We start from the raw sequence: 21866 nt of genomic DNA on the forward strand, positions 1-21866 counted from the left end.
CGTGGGGTCGTGGCCCCCGCCCCCTTTTTCATGAATTGCTCGTCAAACGGAAAGAAATGCTCTTGAAATGTGCTGAATTTACAAAGACTGGATTTACACGGTGTGCCTTTTTTTTTGTTTGTTTTGTTGTTGGAGTCGCACATTTCGGGTAACGTACCGTCTTTCAGTCGAAAAATAACCGTTTCGGTTATTTTCTGACCAAAAGCAGTAGTGAAAATCCCATTTGTATATCGGATCGCTGCTAGCCAAGTCAACGAAGCAGACTGCTTGGTAAAATGCACGACTGCATCTGACCCCCCCTCCAAAACACTCCCTATGAAACTATAAAGTGAAAGTATAGATAGAAATTAAATATGGATTAAAAAAATAGGCTCAATGATGTTTGTCCATAATTAGAGAAGCAAAATAACCATCAGTGGGTGGCCTAAGGAGTAACGTGGAAGTGATTTAAATCAACATCGCATGTGATATTTCATATCTGTATGATTTACGCAGAATTGCTTCCGTCTGTTGCCACTGTTGACATTTGCCATTTGTGTCTTGGGTTGATTTGTGTCTTGAGCTTGTGTCTTGAGTTTTAGAGTTCAGAGTGTGCATAGAGACAAACGGGAATACGCGGTCATTCCTACGGATAATGTAGTCAAACGAAACCCGGCGCGTCATAACAGGACATACGAAAATCAGAAAGAAGAGGGGGTCAGGGCGTCCGCCATTTTGCTTTGAAGGTATCCGTCAACCATTCGCGAAATGACCACCAACGTCAAAATGGCTTCCGTCGTCACAAATCGCGTTGAATCGCTGAGATTGTCGTTTCCTTGCACCTTTTGTAACCTTGAGTGCGGAAGAGGAGTTTACTCCCTCCTCCAGGTTCAACTGGGAGGCGCTTAAAAGGCATATTTTCCGTCTTTCTTCCGCTCGTTCATTGTTTGCGCCGTTGTGGCTTATCAGATCCCCGGCTCCTCACTTGGAGCGAGAATCTCGACATCCTCCTCTCTCTTTCTTTCTCTCTGCTAACCTTTGAGAATAAGAGCAATGAATTAGAATTTCTGAGCGAGCTCGCGGACTGAGAGGAGGGATCGGCACGAGGAGTGTGCGCGCGGAGGAGGGCGGGGGGCGTGGGGGGGGGTTGTCTTTTGTTGCGAGGCTCGCCGTCGTTGCGAAAAGGCCCCTTCAGCGCGTCCTTCGGCCTCCCCCCTCCGAGGGGCCCCGATCGATACAAACTCGGAGCAATAAAGCTTTCCCCCTGTCATCTCTGCAGAATACAAAGCAGAATAGAGGGGGGGGGGCGAAAAGGAGGGAGAGAGAGAACGAGAGAGCGAGAGAGGGGTGAAAAGCTGTTCCGCTAGCCAGACCAATTTCCTAACCCTCCTCTTCCTCCCCTTCCTCCACCACAATCACCAGCAGCACCTCCATCGCCCCCTTCCTCACCATCTCCTTGCCCCCCCCCCCCCAAAAAAAACCCTGCACTGTATCGCTGCTTCTATCTCTCCATAATAAATGCTGCATGAATAAAGTATACATTCCCCCGTGCCCCAACTATGTGAGAGGAAACGTAACATGTGATAGAGAGGAAAGTATGAAAAGGAATCGTAGCGGGGGGGGGGAGGGGCCAATGCACCAGGAGCAAAGGCAAAGCATGTGGCCATACAGGTGCCAGAATATTGATGAAGCCGCAGCGAGGACGAGGTGAGCGGGTCAAACAGAAATCGCAGGAATTGAGCCAATTACTGTAATTGTAATCTGGATTCAAAGCCGCGCAGCAGCAGCAGTAGCGACGGGCCGCGCACAAAAGGCCGGCGCGCGTTCGCGTGCGTGCACGCGTGTCGCCCGGCATGCTGCGTTGATTGGCCCGTCGGTGAATTTGCGCGTTTCATTCTTCCGCGCTTGAATGGCATGGCGGGAGTTCGCCTGCCAATCAACTATTGTGCTCTTGTCAATTTCATCATGTTTCTGAGCGGCCACCTCCGCGGCACTCCGGCCGTGTCTTCATATATTTATCCATGTGTGTGTGTGTGTGTGTGTGTGTGTCGCTTCCTATATATTTCTCAGACTTTCCATCTTTCACCTGTAAACAACCCCCCCCCCTTCCCCCACCCCCCTCCCCCAACCGTCATACTCTTTTCATTCGCTCCTTTATTAGAAAACGGCAAATCCTTCAACTCTGCTTCTCATTTTGCTTAGAGCTTGCGTGGCGCATCGAGACAGACGTTCGGCGTTGTGTTTTGGCCATTAATCAGAATCCGAATCGTCTTTTATTGGCCAAGTATGTCGAACACACAAGGAATTTGTCTCCGGTATAATGACACCGGTGCAGCCTTGTCAGAGCTAAAAAAAGAGAGATTTTTGAGACCTTGATTGCTGGTGCACCTAATATATATTAGGCCCATTTAACCGGCATTACGATGCAATGTGTACCATTTCACGCCGCAGCGGTACCTCGAGTTACGAAGGCGCCAACTTCGTTTTCAGTTTCGGCAACGCCATCGCTCGGCGGTGGCGGCAGAAACGACACGGGGCCCAGCGTCCCTCCCGCATTGCTCACAATTGGAGATGCCACCAAAGTGAGCAGCAGGGGCTGCCGATCAAAGAATCGTGACCCCCCCCCCCCCCTCCCGATATATTTCAAGTCGATGACGGTGATCGCCTTTGAGCGTATTCCCTCGATCAGATCCGGTGGAAATGTACGTGACGGCCAGACTGTTGACCTTTTCCTGGTCTATTTACGTGACAACGGCAAATCAATCAACATTTCCCCTTGCTCTACTTTTGTGTGCAACTTGTAAAAGTCAACAGCGAGTAATGGTAAGAAGGAAACGATGAGCGAATGTGCAGCAAAAGCGCAGTTGACGCCATCAAATTGATGCCAGCCGTGACTTTTGGGGCTTTGTCCTTGTCGGATGACGCCCGTAAATCCGCTTTGAGAAATCTTGCTTTTCTATAGGACTCTCTAATAATAATAATAATAATAATAATAATAATAAACTTCTAACATTAGATGGTTTGTGGATCATATTACATTATTATATCATTTAATGTACATTATAAGGCGGCCCGGTAGTCCAGTGGTTAGCACGTCGGCTTCACAGTACAGAGGTTCCGGGTTCGATTCCAGCTCCGGCCTCCCTGTGTGGAGTTTGCATGTTCTCCCCGGGCCTGCGTGGGTTTTCTCCGGGTGCTCCGGTTTCCTCCCACATTCCAAAAACATGCATGGCAGGCTGATTGAACACTCTAAATTGTCCCTAGGTGTGAGTGTGAGTGCGGATGGTTGTTCGTCTCTGTGTGCCCTGCGATTGGCTGGCAACCGATTCAGGGTGTCCCCCGCCTACTGCCCGGAGACGGCTGGGATGGGCTCCAGCACCCCCCGCGACCCTAGTGAGGATCGAGCGGTACGGAAGATGAATGAATGTACATTATATATAACAATTACTTCATTTGTTGTTGTTTTTTGGGGGGTTGGCGGAGTTCCATTTTTTTATTTACGTTTAGTTATTAAATCCAACATTATTCACAGTTACAGGGGCGTCCTCGGTTTGCAACAGACCAAAGTCATAACTGCCCAAGGCACTTCGGAGCGATAAATATAAAAGAATTCCTACATTACGCTGCTGTGAATTTTTTAGGTTGCATGGATGTTGTGTTGTTCTGACAGCTACGCGTTGTGTCAGAAAAGTTCCAGGATTACCGTCCCAAAGGTTATATTTCAAACCCAAACTACAAACCACAAGTTTTGCTGTTCACTTTGGACCGGGGGGGGAGGATGACAGTGTTGCCGAGGAGAATCCTTACAGGACTGCGTGAAAGTGTGGCGGAGGAGGTGGGATTTCTTGGAAGCGGAAAACTTGTCGTTTAGATTTCAAATCCACTTTTTTGTGACGGCAATCCGGGAACCTTTCTGACACACCCCAGCCCCCCGTAGATCATTTCATGCCGTTTGTGTCCTCCGAAAACATCATCTGTGGGTTACCGTTTTTGATTTATTCTTATATTTTTTCTCTTGAGCGGTATAGTTCCTTGTCATGCAGTTAAAAAAACGGATCTTTCCCACCGTCCTTCGCGTCCTTCCCCACCGTCTCACTTTCAACATTGTCCCCTCTTGCTTTTTCATCATCATAGGCTCATTTTGTCAACTCCACGTCTCCCTCTCATCCCTCACCCTTCCTCCCTGAACCCCCCCCCCCCCACCCCACCCAGCCTCCACCCTTCTGGCTCCCCGGGGAGGTCAGTAATAATGGTAGTGATGGAGTGAGAGAGGGAGGTGCGATTATTGTCTTGTCGGGAGTCAGAGGAATCGATCGGCCCAGAAATATGAGGCGCGCGAAAGAGCCGCTGTGTCAGATACAATAACCACCCACTCCCGGGGGCTTACGCACACACAATGAGAACACGTTTATTTGTGGAGACGTTGCAGACAGACATTCGTTTGATTCTTTTTTTTTTTTTTCCTCCCCCCGCATTAACAAGACACGCTCTCATCCCTCTTCTTCTTCTGTGGTGCAGGCGGCCAATCATCTGCATGCTTTGATTGGAGATAAACCTCGGGATGCGCTCCGATCATTCCTCATGCACAGATAAAGGGCAAGGCGTGGAAAATGGCTCGCGCACCTTTCACTCGCTATAAACAGACACACACACACACACACACACACACACACACACAGCAGAGGCGTGCACGCTCACACTGAGACCTTTCACTGCTGTTGCCTGGCAACGTGGCCGAATGTCCAATCGGAGGCGAGAAGAGTGGCCGCTGATGTCACAGCTGCTGCTGACCAACACGACCGAGAGAGAAAGACGGAGCGAGGGGGAGAAGAGAAAGTTTGCATGAGAGGAAGACGAGGGCAAGGTCGCTCACAAAATGTATGATGATGATGATGATGATGATGATGATGATGCAGGAAAAGTGAAAGATGGGATGGTTGGCCAAAAAAACAGCAACTCCTGGAAGCCCAATTTTCAGACTTTTTAGATCTTCCCATCAGGGGCCCTGCAAGGACTTTGTCTGGAATCATACTCATCGCCGACTTACTGTCGAGATTTTCAAGTACCGGTACTGTTTATCGTAAAACGTCCTCAACATAGTCAATATAGTGATGAAAGAGAAGAAAATGAGTCCCAAAAAGGGATCATTCACGCATCGCTTTCTCCCTAATCACGATGTGGGGATTTTTATACACTGGACTTATATATACTGTATGTAGTTCTCTCATCCGTTTTCAAAGTATTATTGACTTCAACTGGAAAGGTACTACATTTAAGCTTAAACGTCAACATTTTAGTTTGTCTTAAGCTTGCCGCAAATGTGAGTGACGTCATGCCCTCCCGAGTCTCACGCCGCCATACTGAACAATGGCGATTCCTCTTTGCAAAAAAAAACAAAACAAAACAAAACAAAAAGGTGCAAGTGGTACAGTATATTTTTCGATGAGACAAAGGCTGCTTTTCGTTGTTTATGATTATTCATTCATTCATTCATCTTCCAAGCCGCTTGATCCTCACTAGGGTCGCGGGGGGTGCTGGAGCCGATCCCAGCTGTCTCCGGGCAGTAGGCGGGGGACACCCTGAATCGGTTGCCAGCCAATCGCAGGGCACACAGAAACAAACAACCATCCACGCTCACACTCACACCTAGGGACAATTTAGAGTGTTCAATCAGCCTGCCACGCATATTTTTGGAATGTGGGAGGAAACCGGAGCACCCGGAGAAAACCCACGCAGGCCCGGGGAGAACATGCAAACTCCACACAGGGAGGCCGGAGCTGGAATCGAACCCGGTACCTCTGCACTGTGAAGCCCACGTGCTAACCACTGCCGGACCGCCGTTGTTTATGATTATATTGTCGTTTTCATTTTTGGCTTGTATTTTTTTTGTGTACAGTGCTTTGTGCTAGCGGCGGCGGTTCTCAAAGAGCCGTGCAAGTCAAATTGAAGTGAGTTGAAATAAGCATGCCATGTAGAGATCGCTTTCCTTGCCCCAGTCAGGACAATGGTCATGTTGTTTTGAAGCAGCCATGTTGGGCCTACTTTGACAAATTTCTACTCACAAACTCTCCCAAATGATCCCCATTCAGAAGAAGGTAACCAAGATGGCAGACTCTGTCTCACTTGGAAAATGCCGTCAAAGCGTGACCGCCATTTTGAGGATTTGACATCACAAAGGTGTCATCTCGCTCTACCTGTTTTGGCCCATGGACCTGGGCTTGCCCACCTTCAGCGTAGATGAAAGCATAAGGCGGAGTGGAAGTGAACCTCAAGGCCACTTGTCCCTGGCAGTCGCTTTTTTTCCCCCTCCCCCCCCTAGAAACAATTTCAGTCTCAACCTTGGCGTATAGCGTCGTGGGAGACGGCCGCGGGGTCGGTTGCGTCCCGCCTCCCCACGGGCCGGCCACATCATCCAGGAGAGGTGCGTCGAAGCGCGTAGGCGTAGGTGAGATGTTTGCGTTTCCCGTACGACAAGCACAACTCCTCGCCGCTCTACTCATTTCTAATCCCGCTGCGACACCCTCACCCACCCGCCGCAAAAACACCGGACTAGATTTTTTAATCTCTCACCTTGCAGTCTCGCGACTCGGACGACGTTAGAGGACTTGGCGGCTCCATCAGTGAGCCCGCCGTAAGAGCGGCGATGTGATGGATTAGATGAATTAGAGGCCGTGTGCGCGCGTGTGTGTGGAAATAGGAAGGCCGAGCCAAAGCGAGAAACGGCCGCCGGACTCTTCTCAAGAACTCGCAGTAGGCCCCGACAATGAGCCATTACGAACGCATCCTCCGCCTTCCTTTTCTTCCTCTGTCCATCGTCACCTTGGCTTCCATCACTCGTTCACCTCCCTTCCATCTTTTTACTATTCTGTCGATCTTTGTAACCCCCCCCCCTGCCCCCCCACTCCTATCTGCCGGTCCTCCTTGTGACAGTCTCGTGATTGATGGCACTATAGAGGCCTCAGCCTCCCCCATCTTCCTCCCTGGGGTCTCTCTATCGCATTGTGCGTGTATATGTGTGTGTGTGTGTGTGTGCGTGCACCCTGCCTTATCAACACAACTTTCAGTGATAACTAGAACACACCTAAAAAAAAAAAAAATAATTTACAATTAGGGTGTTTCAAACTGAGGTGGTCCTGCAGGGGGGGCCGTTGTAAATTTCTGAAGAAATGCGATCGTCTTGGATATGGCGTTCGTCTTCATGATAGGAATGCCTGGAGGGCAGTCATCACTGCCCCCTTCCAGAATCAAAACGTGCAGCACATTCAAATTAGCGTCTGATCTGTTGTCAATGTTCGAAGAATTGGCGCACTCCAAAAACTTCCACATTTTTCACATTCAGACATTGTACATGATTCCGTTTTCATTCACGTCTTGACCGATTCAAATCATTTCAAGGGCATTAGCTTGGCCATATTCTCAAAATTTCACATTTTCAAGCAAAATGACCACTTTTAAGAAAAAAAATATCGTACGCAATTGATATTCATTAATTCAATATATATTTCCCTATTTTTCTGTATCTTTAGAAAATCATTCCACAGCATTCGCACACAATTTCTCAAAATACTTTGGCATCGACAGTTTTCCTTTTTTTCATCTATTGCCCCTCCCCCCCCATTCCACCCTCCTCCCGTTTCTCACTTGATTAAAAGCATTCCGGCAATGTGCAGTTCATTCAGGACATTGCCAAACATTTAGCGAGCAATTCGAACCAACGTCGAAGTCCTACTTTAAGAGAAGGAAAAAAAATTCCACATTTTGAAAGTGTCCCAATCAATACATACATTTGACAAATTCAGCGCTTCCCAGCTCATTTGAAACCATTTTAACTTTGTTCAGCCTCGCAAACATTATTCCGGCCGGCCTTTTCATGCAACAAACGACGCATTCTTCATTTGAAAATTCTCTCTTTCAATGAAGTATTACAGATTTACCTCGAGCCGGTGATTCTTTTTAATTATTTTATTATTTCCCACAGTTCCGATCCCTCCCCCCCCCCCCAGGATTTCGATTCAACGTCAGCAGTCACGCGCAGTATTGACACAAATGGCATTTTCCTGTCGGTTTCACGTCTTGAAAACCGTCTTCAAGCGGGGCTGGATGAATCCCATCTCGCACGCTGAGCTCTCGCTGGTTGTCTTCCTGCACCCGGAGCCTCGTGTGGCCACGCTTCAATTGAGACCGCTATCATCGAAGTGTCTTGGCCGCGGTGTTGCTAGGTCTGGTCTCCATGGTAACCAAGGCTGAGGGGGGGGGCAGGAAGACCCTCCGTGGCCGTGAACTGTACACGCAAGACGGTGCGGACATCCGTTCGCTCGTGCTTTCTATTCATTTTATTTACCTGTTTTTCCGGAGCGATGGCCATTGCCGATATGCACGCGAGCGTACACATGCAGGCGCACACGCACTCTTTGCTTGTTATGAGGATAGATTGGACACTGGACAAAGGTCACGGCCAACGCCAGTGCCGCTCAGACAGCCTCTGACCCCCGGATGCTCCCCCACGCCCGTCTGTCAGTGTCCTTCCTCACACATCGCACACTCACACACATACGCGCACCCGGTCACCCCACCAGGGGTCATGTACAATCACACAAACGCATCTGCTGCCCAATCGGTGGAAGCGAAATCCCAGTTGACATCTGTCTTTTCGTATGTTGATGAAACGGATGGAAATCGACTCATTCGCAGCAAATTAAAATTTTTATCGATGCTGTCGGTTCTCATGTAATGGCTCCAACTAATTAGACCGGTGAGTGCAACACGGAGCAAAATGTCTTGTTTTCACAGCGAATTTCAATGCCGTGTTTTCTCAAATAATGCGACCTTCGCTCAACGACTTTGCTAACCAAAACAGCAGCGCCTATCAACGGCAGGTGTCCTTGCGCAGTACAGTTCCATTATGTGGAGCCAATTGGGGTTCCACAACGGAAAAAAAAAATGAATCGTGTGTTGAATTTCCTCAATGTTATTTTGTCAAGTAGTTTGCACAAAATAAAATAAATAATAATAAATAAATAAATAAATAAACACTAATAATAATAAATAATTTCATTTTAATAAAATAAATTTTATTTAGTGAAAAATAAATAAATAATAAAAAAAATAATAAAATCATCTGTATCCAGACACAATTTTTCAATAGAACTTTACATCGACTTAAAAATTGTATCTGGATCCTGATGATGTTGTTTTGTGCGCATCCACTTGATGAAATTAAATTGAGTAAATACAAGACACTGTATTTTTCAGTGAGGCCACTCATCAAGTGTTTCCTACTTGTTTTTTTTTCCCCTCCATCATAGTTGTCTTTTTGTTTTTCACTCCGCATTCCCTGAACAAATTTAATGTAAACTCAAATATATTCTTTTGTTTCGTGTGGGGTAAACCTTGAAAGCAATCTGTATTTATAGTTTAATATTTGAAAAATATTTGAGTGGCCGCACCACAGTGTCGCGCGCATCCAGTCGGCCTCGCTTCTTGACATTTTCTTACACTTTGCTCCTCCACTTTCAAAGAAATTGTCATTTAGAGGACAGTCGATTTTAATATTTGCCATTTATGTTGACTCCGTTTGGGCAAGATAATATTGAGTCCAATGAAATTTAGAGGACAGTCAATTTTAATACTATCCATTTATGTTGACTCCGTTTGGGCAAAATAATATTGAGTCCAATGAAATTCCCTTTCATTGAAATAAATGTCTGCCCCCCTTTTTTTTTGTGGTTTTCTGTTCCTAATACCTTGATGCTGTTTTTAATATGACAGTCTTCTTAAAATGGAGAATTTGGATTACACTGCGGTAATTGTCAATCCTTACAACAGTTATACGTTTACAGTGACAATTGAGGGAATCGTGTTGCTGTGGAAAAGTGACCATGAGAGGCCACTGCCTTCCATTCTCATTGATTTGCGGCTCAACAGCGCTACCTCGTGGCCACTTGAACCTCCTGTCACAGTGAAGCGTCAACTATCCAGCCAGCCATTGCGTTTTCAATGGCGCTTGTCCTCATTTGGGTCCCGGTGGGGGTAGACTTGTCACCAGCCCGTTTCACGACATCTACTTTATACCTTTTATGGACAGTTTCGAGTTTTTAATGAATCTAACATACTTGTTAGGAAGGAGCGAATAAAAGGGAAGAGACAACGCTTGGCATCATTTCACACTTAAAAAGGGAAGTCAAGTCAAAAATGTTCTTCACCCCCACGAGTCCACACTTTCATCCTAATGAATATTACATTTGCGGAATATCCAACAAGCAGCAAAATTCATTTTCCCTCCATCTCGAAGGGGTGGAGGCGGCCATTTTGCCACACACTGTCACTGCAAGTGACATGACCGTGTGGTTAAGGGCTCATTTATGTTGTGTGTTTGGAAGATTTATCATTCTGCCTACAGCGCAGTGTTACTGTGTTGCTACCAACATTTATACATCGATTTGCTAACTGATTCTAATTCCGATTTACCTGATTGCCATCCAGAAAAGTACCATGTACAAGCAACGTAGCACTTTGTCATACTCGTAGTATTATACAATGTGCTATACTCACCTGTTCCCTTCATCATTTTTTTGTCCCTATCTTTTGTGATGTGAATGGCATTTTCTCTCTGAATAGTTATTTTTTTAATATGTATTTTAGATCATTTAATATTTTTTGTCTCACTGTGAATGGGTAAAAAGTATAAATCAAGTACAACTACAGTATAGTTGTCCATATTGGGTGAACATCATTGTGATCGTTTTTTCAGGTCTATCGCCAGCCCTATTTCACAACTTAACCGTGTTGTGCTTAACAGTTGAACCTGTATTCCTTTGGACACTACATTTCTTGTTGTATTATAGTATTATGTTGTGTTGTATTAGTTTGTCATTTTACGTGAACTGTTCTTTTGACGGCGGCACGTTTGAATTCATTTTGAACAAAGACTAAAACTCAGGGAGTTGTCTGTTTTTTTTTCACTCTTGTTTATCTATGACAAATGAATCCAAAATATTTGATTTTGAACTTGAATTCTGTATCGCAAAGTGACAGTTCTGCCTCATGTCATCGGAGTAATAGAAATTCGGTTACTTGATGTTGGTATTGGTGAATAGTGAACTAGAGAGTGGGGAAAATGGTATCGAGGAGGAACAATCCGTGTTTTGTATATTCTCTATATTGGAATTCCACCCGTTGCAGCTAGCTCTAGAACGACTCCACAGCAATAAACTGATGCTCAATTCTTTTCATTAATAATTCTGCTTGAAAAATTAAAAAAAATATACAACCTCCTCCTCCCCCAGCCTACATCCAGTTTTAGCAGCAGTGGGTTGGTCTATTTCCTCCCCTTCCCCCAAAACGCCCTCATCAAATTTCCGCCACATTGAGGATGTTATTGTACGGCCGCACGTGTGGGATGGTCAACCCTGCATCCAATACAGTACAGACATCACATGCATACGAGTCGAGTGTGTTGTGACTCTTTTCCTTCCAGTGTGCAGCGTGTGAGTGGCACTTTCCAGCTGCGCTGTCACTTTCCACTCGGGTCTGTCATCCACCTGACATCTTCAGTCCCTCCCACTCTCAATCATCCCTACCTCCTCCCGCCTTTTTCATTTCTTTCTCTTCTTTCACTGTCAACCTTCCTTCCTTCTTCCCTTACCTTCAGGCCCACTTACCACACATTGTTGACCCTCACTTTTTTTGTCGAGGTGCAGGTTGTGATAGTGGAGGAGGCGTGGCTTAGTGAGTAAGAGTGGCTTAGTGAGAGGGAGAGAGAGAGAGAGAGAGCGTGACTGTCCTTTTGTGTGTGTATTACAGTGAGTTATTCTTTACCCGTGCGCACACACACATATACACACTCACACACGTTGTTACACTGACTTTTTTTTTTTTTTTTTTGGACTGAGACAGCAGCAATTGCATAAAGCAAGGATTCATTCTTCTCCACCATGTGGTTGCCAGGTGAGTGTGGACTACTTAATTTGGCAACCAATTACGCTTGGAGGGCAGTGTGTGTGTGTGAGTGTGTGTGTGTGTGATTGGAGAGCAAAGGGGTAGCCTGTGGGCGGGGAGTTAAGGTGGACAGGAAAGGTCAGTGTTATGTTTTGGGCAGACTACTACTCCTTGTATTTTTTTTTCTCTTCACGTATTATCTCATTTGTCTTTACGATCAGAAAAGTGTGTTTTGTTAACCGCTAATTTTGCTAATTTACCGCACCACCTCATTCGCAGGTTAAATTTTGTCCAATCATTCTTGTGTAAAACAAACAAGACGTGACCGTGTTGTGATGGTCAGCTGGAGGTCAAGAGCGCTTGTTAGTCCCCGCAGCCAATTACCTCTGAAATGTCTCCTTTCTCCCTCCCTCAGTGGTGAATCCGAGATGTCTTTTCATGTTATTAATAATTCTCCGTATGAGCCGGCTAAATTGAACCCCGACAGTGATGCAACGATGCTACAAATGTCACAACAAACTAGAAATTTACCCGACTTAAAATGATCGAGGTTACACATTTGCACCATTTTTTACTGTTGACTTTTTAGTTTTTTCTCGCATTTTTTTATTTCATTGTTCAGTTGCATTTATGTATTTAATGCATTTAACAACCCTTTTCGTCATAACATTGCCCCGATCGTCGGCTGGGGAACAATTGCTGTGTAAAGCACTCCCTATTTTAATGAAAATAATTATAATCATTAAAAAAAAGGGCAATTAAGTAGACGGTAATCTGAAACAGTCAATGCTCCTTGAGCAATTTTAGTTTCCCGCCTGTTTGATTTTTTTTTTAGTCCTCCAAAGGCCATGCTAACTAGATGAAAGTAAGACGCAACAAATGTTGTTTTCTTCGTTCAATTTTTGAAAAAATTAACCAATGTGATTGAAAACTTTTCTTTTGTATGAAAGATATATTTGTGTCTTGAGATACTAGTGACCCAGATTAGGTTTTTTTTTAGTTCTGAGCACTGCATTGTGACAGTGAACTAAGCTCGCTTAATGGCAAATAGTCAACAATTGTTCGGAAAAAAAAAAAGAGGCTTCAAGTTGTTTATTTCCACGCTCGGTTGAAGTGTAGTGTCAAGTTAAACATAAAATAATGAGATTTACATGTATATTTCAGAGAAACACAAAGCTTAGCCTCTAGTTTGCAATTTTAATGCTAACGCCAACACGTAATGGGTAATTTATGGACCCTTTCAGGAACTGAAATTTCAACTCAAACAAGGCAACTTAGACATTCAGCATAACAGCACTCAGTGATATCGTCTTTGTCCTTTGCGAGGAGCTGAGATGTCACACGTCATCAAATGTTCGTTGTTTCCATTCATTTCCTTCGTGAAAGATGACTTGAAACTGCAGTGGCTTGAGTCACAAGTGTGGTCACGGGACAAATGAACTCAATTCACTCCCAAAGACGTTTTTAAACATCTTTTCAGACTTGGTCCAGAATTGGCTGATACCGAATGAGTTAAAATCATATCTTAAGGGCACCACTGTGCAGCGTTTTTCATTGGAAGGAAAGCTTTGCTCTCATAAACAACTCCAAAGTATTTTTTTTTTCGCTAGCCACCAGAGAAACTGCATAGAAGGACAAATAAACTAAAGCCAAATGGAATAAATTCATCATATTGTGTCGACTGGCATAGGAGCATTGGTAAAATAATCCCTTATAGTGTATAGATTATTATTTTTTTTTTTTAATGATTGAATTTCTCCTCACCGTGGTCATAAGTTTCTCGAAGAGCTTCGGCCAGAGTAAATTATTTAGAATTGAGTGTGTGCATTGCATCATATAAAACATGACACCGGATTATACAGCACAAAATGTTGTACAGAAACTGCTGAGATGGCACTCGATAGGCCGCTGGGCCAAATGAGTTTCCTTGAAAATGACGTGAAAAGGCGGTACTCTTATCTGCTTGTGCGTGTGGGGTGTTTGAACATGCTAATGTTACCAGTAAGTAACACACGCTACTAATCTTATAATGGGGAAGTAACGTGGGGAAGTGAGAGGGCACCAAAGCATCTTGATGTACTGTTCCCTCCGCACACCATTCAGCCGTTACGTTAGCCGCTAACCTCTTCGTGTCATCTGGGAATCGATATTGGCCGGGACTTCTGTCCGCCGTGCAAGCTTGCCAGCAAAAAGACATTATGGCTTTTTTATTACCCGGAAAGAAGGACACACAACCCCCCCCGAACGCCTCGCACCAGGAGTCAACTTGTGCCAACTGTGCTTTCAAGTTTTTTTTTTCTCCTCTGTTTCCGCAACCCAAATGGTGTCAAAATAAGAAGCTGTGTTGTACAAAAAATTGGGACATGACGAGTGAATGAATTCACGAAAGCTTTAGTAGTGTAGGCAATCTTTTAAGTAACCTCAAAAGTAATCTGATTTATGAGTCATGGACTTGCGTGTTGCGTTCAGGCTTAAAGGCTTAAAAGACCGCAACTTTTTCGGAAGCTAACAACACTAATTGAAGTAGATCAACTTTTGCAAATTAATTCACTCTATACTTCAAAAAGTATAGAGCGGAAAGAGGAGAGTGGGGGGGGGGGGTTGAGTTTATTATGCAGGTGGCACGATATAATTAGTTAGTCGTTGGGCAGATTTGCATGTTTTCATAAAAAGGAAGTGGCTATGTGCGAGTGTGTGTGTGTGTGTGTGTGTGTGTGTTTGCGCATGAAAGGGGAGGCTCTCGAACTGCACTGCGACTTCATCTTGCGGTTTATTGGCAAGGGGAAAAAAAAAATTGAAACAAAATCCTTAAATAGTACAAAAATGTGAACAGTTTCAACCATGAATCCACGAAGACCCGCAACGGATGACACACACACGAGACCTGTAACGGATCCAAAAAGTGCTCCCACGCAAAATATCTTGCGTTAAATTTAGCCCCAGCCTACTCTCTTTAATTGGAAAGTATGAATGAATGAAAGCAAGTGGGCCCTGGTGCACTTGATGTGAGAGATTCACCCACCTTCCGTGTACAGTGTGTGTGTGGGGGGGGGGGGCGTCGCTGTGGTCTGACAGCACTCCCACCCTGCACCTCAAGGCTCCTCTCTTTCCTGTTGTCGTCATCAAAATGCTCTGCGAGGCCCAGATTTGAAAACGTGCATTTGTGTGTTGCAGAAATCAGGATGCCAAGGCCAGCTGAACTTGAGAAACTTGGAGCTAACTCGCCGCTGGACAGCACAGGTGATGACGACCACAACTCTGCTCACATTCTCAACTTCAGTACGAGTATATGCAAACGAGCAAACGAGTACAGCTTTCACAGTACTAAAAGGACAACTACGTGTTATTTATTGGTGAGACTAAACTCTACTGGTGGATGTTTTGGTGCCCGATCCAGGATCCAACTCGTGCATGGCACAAGCCTGAAAATGAGCTTTGCGGCACAATATGGAATGTTATAAAGCGAGCGGTTCGTCTTCAAGTACTACGATCATGACCAACATTCAAATGCCGTCGCCTCGTTGAACATTACACCCAATTTGAATTTAGGGATTTAAAAATTATTCTGAACGATGTTAAAATAATAAAAAAAGATTCAAAAATACTGAATGCAAAACTGTATTGTGCTGAAGTTAAAGATGACTGAATGGTACTTTTTAAATGTCACGTAATGGATGAAAATACTATACCATAAATCTTTGAGCTTTTAGTTCAGTGATTCTTTTGTGTATCACTCGTGGTCCTCATGCGACCTTTGTCATGTTGTTAGTGGAAATTGTTAGGTGATCTTCACAATTGCTAGACATTGACTGGCCATTAGTATAAAACTCAATTTTGTCTTTATTTTGCTGCCCGTTTTTCTCCAATTCTCATGATCAAATCTTCGAGCATTCAATTTGAATGATCATAATTTCAACCATGTTTGGATTTTTTTCAGTCATGTCTATCTACTTGCATGTCAGTGCATCATTGTGTATAAAGTACACTCTGGAGCCCCCCCCCCCCACCCCCACCTCTTCCTTTTTATTCCACCACTGTTGAGGAAACTGCACTCGGTGTGTCGTAGCTACGTCTGTCCTCATTGCTTGCTTTTGTCTTTCCATGCAGAATCCGAGCGCAATGGAGCCGAATCTAATCACCAGGTACGTCATCACCGCTCCCATCCCGGTTCCGAGAGCGCTGGTCCAAATGAGGGTCGCTATTGGGTGAGCTGGAGCCCTACCCAGCTGACTTTTGGTTGCGAGAGGCCGATGACAGCCTGGAATGCTTGCCAGTCAATCTCAGGGCACACACATTGACAACCGTTTGCGCACCCATTGGTGGCTTTCAGGCTAGCCGAAGCTAACGACATGAGGCTAACCTTGATATCTTAGTTTTTGTTTTTTTTTTTTGCGTCATCACAACATCCTTTTTGCAGCCTGGCTGCTTCGGACACCAGACCTTTTCAGTCCAAATCCAAAAGTGCACTTTTGGATTTGCATTGATGGTATGTAATGATCCGACAGAGTGGCACACTGTCCCCCGGGCCGCCATTAGATATTAAAACTCACTCAGTACCAGCCAATTCTAGACCAAGTCTGAAAAGACGTTTAAAAACGTCTTTGGGAGTGAATGAGTTAAGCGGCAACCAGTCCAGAGCATACCTACCCTCTTGCCTAAAGTCAGCTGAAATCAGCTCCAGCACACAGGTGTCCCAAATGAGGAGAAGTGTTGTCGAAAAAGGATGGCCGTTTGCGGCGACGCAATATGGATTTGAATCCCCACTGTCGTAAAGGCGGTGTCCCAAAATGGGTACGCGGGTAAAACATTTGAGTCCGAGCGAAATGATTGCCGCATTTCTTTTTGTGTGTGCTCTCCTTGGAAATGAAAAATCAGTTCTTCAATCAGTCCTTCGGTTCTGTCCTTTTTTCTCTTCATCAAGGCTCAGTCAATGAAGGTCAATCCCTTTTCCCTTTCACCGAGCCTGAGCGGCGGCAAGGTAAGTGGCTTTTGTGCCTGTGCCTGCGTGCGCGTCTTCGTGTTTGCTCGTCTTTTGTGTCTTAACGTGGCGCGGAAAATTGCTTGACGGCAAGCGCTGGCGTTCCGACTCGCTGCTTTTGTGTTCCTGCCCTAAGTAAACAAGCACGCCAGTATGGCGCTATTCCCCCCCCCCCCCACCCCACACACACCCTCCATTTCCCAGAATGCCTAAATAAAGCCAACATTTGCATATGCCGTGGAAGAAATGCAAACGAGTGGGCGGGAAGAGTCCCGTCTTTTCTAGTTGAGACATGATCCACCCTGGACGGTATAGTCATGGCTTTGTGCAAGTGAAAAGAATAACACACCAATTGCGTTTTGTCACACAAAATGCCCTGCAAAATTCTCTGGAGTCACACAATTCTGCATGCTGGGTTGACATGGAAAATTTTTATGAAAATAGGTTATAAAAATGTTCTCTCCACCCCCAAAAAAGTCAACACTAAGGGGGATACGGTGCACTGTAATATTCTGTATGTCTTGAAGTATTATAACCCCCCCCCCCCCCCGGCATGGCCAATTGAATTATCAAGATGCTCATATATATAATATATATATATATATATATATATATATATATATATATATATATATATATATATATAATTTTTTTTTTAACAATCTATTAAATGATGTGGGCGGCCCGGTAGTCCAGTGGTTAGCACGTGGGCTTCACAGTGCAGAGGTACTGGGTTCGATTCCAGCTCCGGCCTCCCTGTGTGGAGTTTGCATGTTCTCCCCGGGCCTGCGTGGGTTTTCTCCGGGTGCTCCGGTTTCCTCCCACATTCCAAAATCATGCGTGGCAGGCTGATTGAACACTCTAAATTGTCCCTAGGTGTGAGTGTGTGTGCGAATGGTTGTTCGTTTCTGTGTGCCCTGCGATTGGCCGGCAACCGATTCAGGGTGTCCCCCGCCTACTGCCCGGAGACAGCTGGGATAGGCTCCAGCACCCCCCGCGACCCTAGTGAGGATCAAGCGGCTCGGAAAATGAATGAATGAATTAAATGATGTAAGTAGTGTATGTTTTTATTAGTCTATTTTTCAAATTGAAAATGTTCAAAAACTTTTTTTTTGGTATTTTGGTGCGCTGGAAGTGATGACTAGAACAGATGACTTCAGTGTTTTGAATTCATACACTAAGCCTTGTAATATGATTGTCCCCCCCCCCCCCCCCCCCCACATGAGCAAGGCAGCAGGTTGTCTGTTCACGTTTCCCGTTGTTCCTTTTAGAATAAGATGGAAGAGTGTGGCGAACCATCCCCGGCACTGACTCCCTCTCACGGGCCCACCCCCTCCCAGACGGCGCTGCAACACACACAACTCATGCTGACCGGCTCCCAGCTTGCGGGGGTGAGACCTCACGCGCACACGCGAGCAGGTTGCCGTTCAGAATCATGCACTTCGGCCAAGGCGGGTTTATTCGTATCGCACGTTTCATGCACAAGACAATTCAAAGAGAAACAAAATATAACACAAAGGTAGCGCTTTGTAGATATGAATTTGTTGACTGAAATGAACAGCGTTCCAAAATGGCAACCAAGAGGTGAGTCCGAACACCGCAGCCATCCATCCACTCGCGCCTTTTCGCTCTTGCGCTCGCTCTTTGCTTTTGCTTTTTTTGGCCCGAGACTTCTGAACACTTGCTCTCTCTCGCCGCGGCGCCGCTTGCAGCTCACGGCTCTGTTGCCGGCGCAGCAGCAGCTCCTGTTGCAGCAGGCCCAGGCTCAGCTGCTGGCCGCCGCCGTGCAGCAGTCCAGCGCCGCGCACGCCGCTCACGCCGCCCACGCCGCCGCCCAGGCCACGCAGCAAGCTCAGGCAGCGGCCGCCGCGGCAGCCAATCAGCAGGCCCACAAGCGGCAGCAGCAGCAGGCGCAGCAGCAGCAGGCGGGACAAACAGGCCAGCAGGGTCAGGGACAGAGCACACAGGAACACACTGCCCAAAGCGTCCCTGCCCCACCTCCTCCACCCCAGCTTGCCCTCTCTCAGCCAATCCAGCTCACCGCCCAGGTACTGGCAGCCAATCGGGAGCCCTCGAATGCTTCCTGAGCAAGTTGCAGATTGCAAAGCAGGTGGAGGTTTACCCGTATTTGGGGTCAAATATTGCACAAGTTAGTTCTCTTTGACCGGCGATCAGAATCGGAGGTGAAAGTTTGAGTACCCCTGTTTCATAATTCCTTTTTTTCACCTGGCATGCCCCCCCCCCTCCTCCCTCCTTCTGCCTCCACCCGCACTTCTGCTGCCGTCTTATTGTTTGACGTGGTCTTGGTGTGATGTGGTCTGGTCTTCATTTAGGACATCCAGCAGTTACTGCAGCTCCAGCAGCTGATGTTGGTGCCCGGCCACTCGCTGCCGTCACCTGCGCAGTTCCTCCTCCCGCAAGCGCAGCAGAGCCAGCAAGGTAGCGTGACCGGGGGTCGGTGGAGGGGAGGTGTTTTATTCCGAAGGGATCCCATCGTTTACTTCTTTCTTGATTTCAGGACTCCTATCGACACCAAATCTTATTCCGCTACCTCAACCAAACCAAGGGAGCCTACTGTCTGCTCAGAGTCGAATGGGACTGCAAGCACAGGTAGGGAAGAATTCACGCTGCAAACGCTCTCTTTTAAACAAGGAACCGCATTTGCTTTCTTTCTGTGAAATTCTGCGCGCAATGTCATTACGGTTGGCCAAGAAAAATTGAGGCAGCTCAAATTTCTCCCCCAAAAAAACAAAAAGGGAAAAAAATGCAACAGAAGTTCAGAACATTCTAGAGCTCCATCATTCCATACGATTAAAAAAATAATAATAAAATATAACAGAACAATAAAAATAGCCGACAAACATGTTTCTCTCATCTCCTTCATTAAAATGGATGCATGACTAGAAGACATGAAAAGAACATTCGCAAACGTCAGATGCGTTGCGGTCGAGGTGCTAATGGCGCTTTTCCCATTTCAGCGAGACAAGAGCATGGAGGTGAGCGCAGGGGGCGGAGGAGGCCTGACCTCGGTAGCCCCCGTGCCCTCTCACCCCGAGGAGCCCAGCGATCTGGAGGAGCTGGAGCAGTTCGCCCGCACTTTCAAACAGAGACGCATCAAACTGGGCTTCACGCAGGTAAAGGACGTCCGACCCCCCCCCCCCCCCCCCCCCCCGCGTCCGTCGGGCGGTTCCTTGCGGCGAGTCAACGTTAGCGGCCGTCCGCGCAGGGAGACGTGGGCCTGGCCATGGGGAAGCTGTACGGCAACGACTTCAGCCAGACCACCATCTCCCGCTTCGAGGCCCTCAACCTGAGCTTTAAGAACATGTGCAAGCTGAAACCGCTGCTGGAGAAGTGGCTCAACGACGCAGGTTCCACCCCTCGTCCCTTCTTTGTTCGGCTTAATGTGATCGCGGCGATGACGATGCCGAGTTGGGTGGATTGTGACGGCGCGTTGGTGACCTTGCCTTGCCCTTTCCAGAGACCATGTCCATCGACAGCACCCTTCCCAGCCCCAGCTCGCTGTCCTCGCCCTCGCTGGGCTTCGACGGCATGCCCGGCCGCCGCAGGAAGAAGAGAACCAGCATCGAGACCAATGTACGCGTTGCCCTGGAGCGTGCTTTCTTGACGGTAAGATGCGGGGCACCTTTTTCTTCTATTTTCTTCTGTGACGCAAAAAAAAAAAACGTTTTTGTCACCAGCTATTTTAAAAATATTGTTATTGAATTGAAATCCAAAGTATAAAATGAAATAGGGCGCTTTTACATTTTCTTTGCAATTATCAATTTAATGTTATGAGATTATGCCGATCCAAAATCCATCGATTAAAAAAGTAAATCAAATGCATTTTACTTTTGGAGTCAATGCTGAGACGGCTACGGATGATCTAAAATATTTGTTGTCTTGTAGAGGAGCATTTCACAGCAATGCTAATTCAAAACAAAATTCGTTTTTTGACAAAAACAAATATTTTTAGTAAACATTGTTTAAATGCTGAGAAAAAAAAGATGAATACATATTTTTGTCTCTTTTTCACAATTTTAACTTCTTCAATAAAGCAGTTCAGTTATTCGTTCAACCTTTTTTTGTTAGTTTTTTAAAAATAAACGAATATCCAGAATATCAATGTCACTTTTACTGTATCGGGTGGCCAATAAGACTGCGCTGATGTCATCTGATCTGGATTTCATCACAAGCTTGACATGTTGGGAGGTGCGCTAAAATCCTGCAGTGTGTTAGCCTCGAGCTTTTTTCTCTTTGCATCACTCGGCGTCGAATTTTTAAAGAAAGATTTGCACTTTCTCCTTAAGTGCCAAAGCGAAGCGTAAAACGCGACGGTCGGCGTGGGCTGAATGAGCCGAGCTGTCGTTGCAGAACCAAAAGCCTACCTCAGAGGAGATCCTGCTGATCGCTGAGCAGCTCAACATGGAGAAGGAGGTGATTCGCGTGTGGTTCTGCAACCGCCGGCAGAAGGAGAAGCGCATCAACCCCAGCAGCTCCACCCCTCCCCTGCCCAGCCAACCCGCCAATGCCCCCGCCTGCGCACAACCCCACCTGCTACAGCCCGTGGTGCGTCAGCCCGTAACTTTGACATTTGACCTGCTCCGTAAATGCCGTCTTGGTACTTCCACCCCTTTGCAGTGAAGATTTTATTTTATTTTTTCCCTTCAAGGACCCGCTCACAATCGTAATACCGACAGCTACAATCAACATGGGTTCCATATATGTCTGATCTACTCTCTTTTTCTTGGCCCTAAGATGACCAGCAACCAGCTGTCCCAGGCCGTGACCAGTCTCAGTAGCACAGCGGCGACCACCATGTCCCCGATCTGCCCTTTGACCTCCAGCCTCACCTCTAGCTCCGCCCCATCCCCAGTGACACCTCCTCCGGCTCCTCCCGCCGCTCCTCCGCGCAGCACGGCCAGCCCGGCCACCCTCGGCCACAGCGCCCTCAATCTTAACGCCGGGTAAGATG

The 21866-nt window shown here is 46.4% G+C and overlaps 1 protein-coding gene across 7 annotated transcripts in view; it reads left to right on the forward strand.

Annotated features, from left to right (window-relative positions):
* The window catches only part of pou2f2a (POU class 2 homeobox 2a), a 78637-nt gene that overhangs the window by 49322 nt on the left and 7449 nt on the right, over nucleotides 1-21866 (forward strand). For 4 of the 7 annotated variants that reach the window (XM_052065059.1, XM_052065056.1, XM_052065062.1 and 1 more), the window contains 12 exons: nucleotides 15091-15156; nucleotides 16024-16058; nucleotides 16838-16894; nucleotides 18166-18285; nucleotides 18607-18942; nucleotides 19228-19333; nucleotides 19413-19504; nucleotides 19873-20028; nucleotides 20121-20262; nucleotides 20373-20521; nucleotides 21266-21460; nucleotides 21650-21858. In XM_052065059.1, coding sequence (XP_051921019.1) covers nucleotides 15091-15156; nucleotides 16024-16058; nucleotides 16838-16894; nucleotides 18166-18285; nucleotides 18607-18942; nucleotides 19228-19333; nucleotides 19413-19504; nucleotides 19873-20028; nucleotides 20121-20262; nucleotides 20373-20521; nucleotides 21266-21460; nucleotides 21650-21858 — 1663 coding nt within the window. Of the gene's footprint in view, nucleotides 1-11443; nucleotides 11926-15090; nucleotides 15157-16023; nucleotides 16059-16837; nucleotides 16895-18165; nucleotides 18286-18606; nucleotides 18943-19227; nucleotides 19334-19412; nucleotides 19505-19872; nucleotides 20029-20120; nucleotides 20263-20372; nucleotides 20522-21265; nucleotides 21461-21649; nucleotides 21859-21866 lie in introns of those variants that run through there. The other 3 variants (XM_052065060.1, XM_052065058.1, XM_052065061.1) reach the window with 3 other exon arrangements.

This window comes from Hippocampus zosterae, chromosome 5 (assembly GCF_025434085.1).
Source record: "Hippocampus zosterae strain Florida chromosome 5, ASM2543408v3, whole genome shotgun sequence".
NCBI lineage: Eukaryota > Metazoa > Chordata > Actinopteri > Syngnathiformes > Syngnathidae > Hippocampus > Hippocampus zosterae.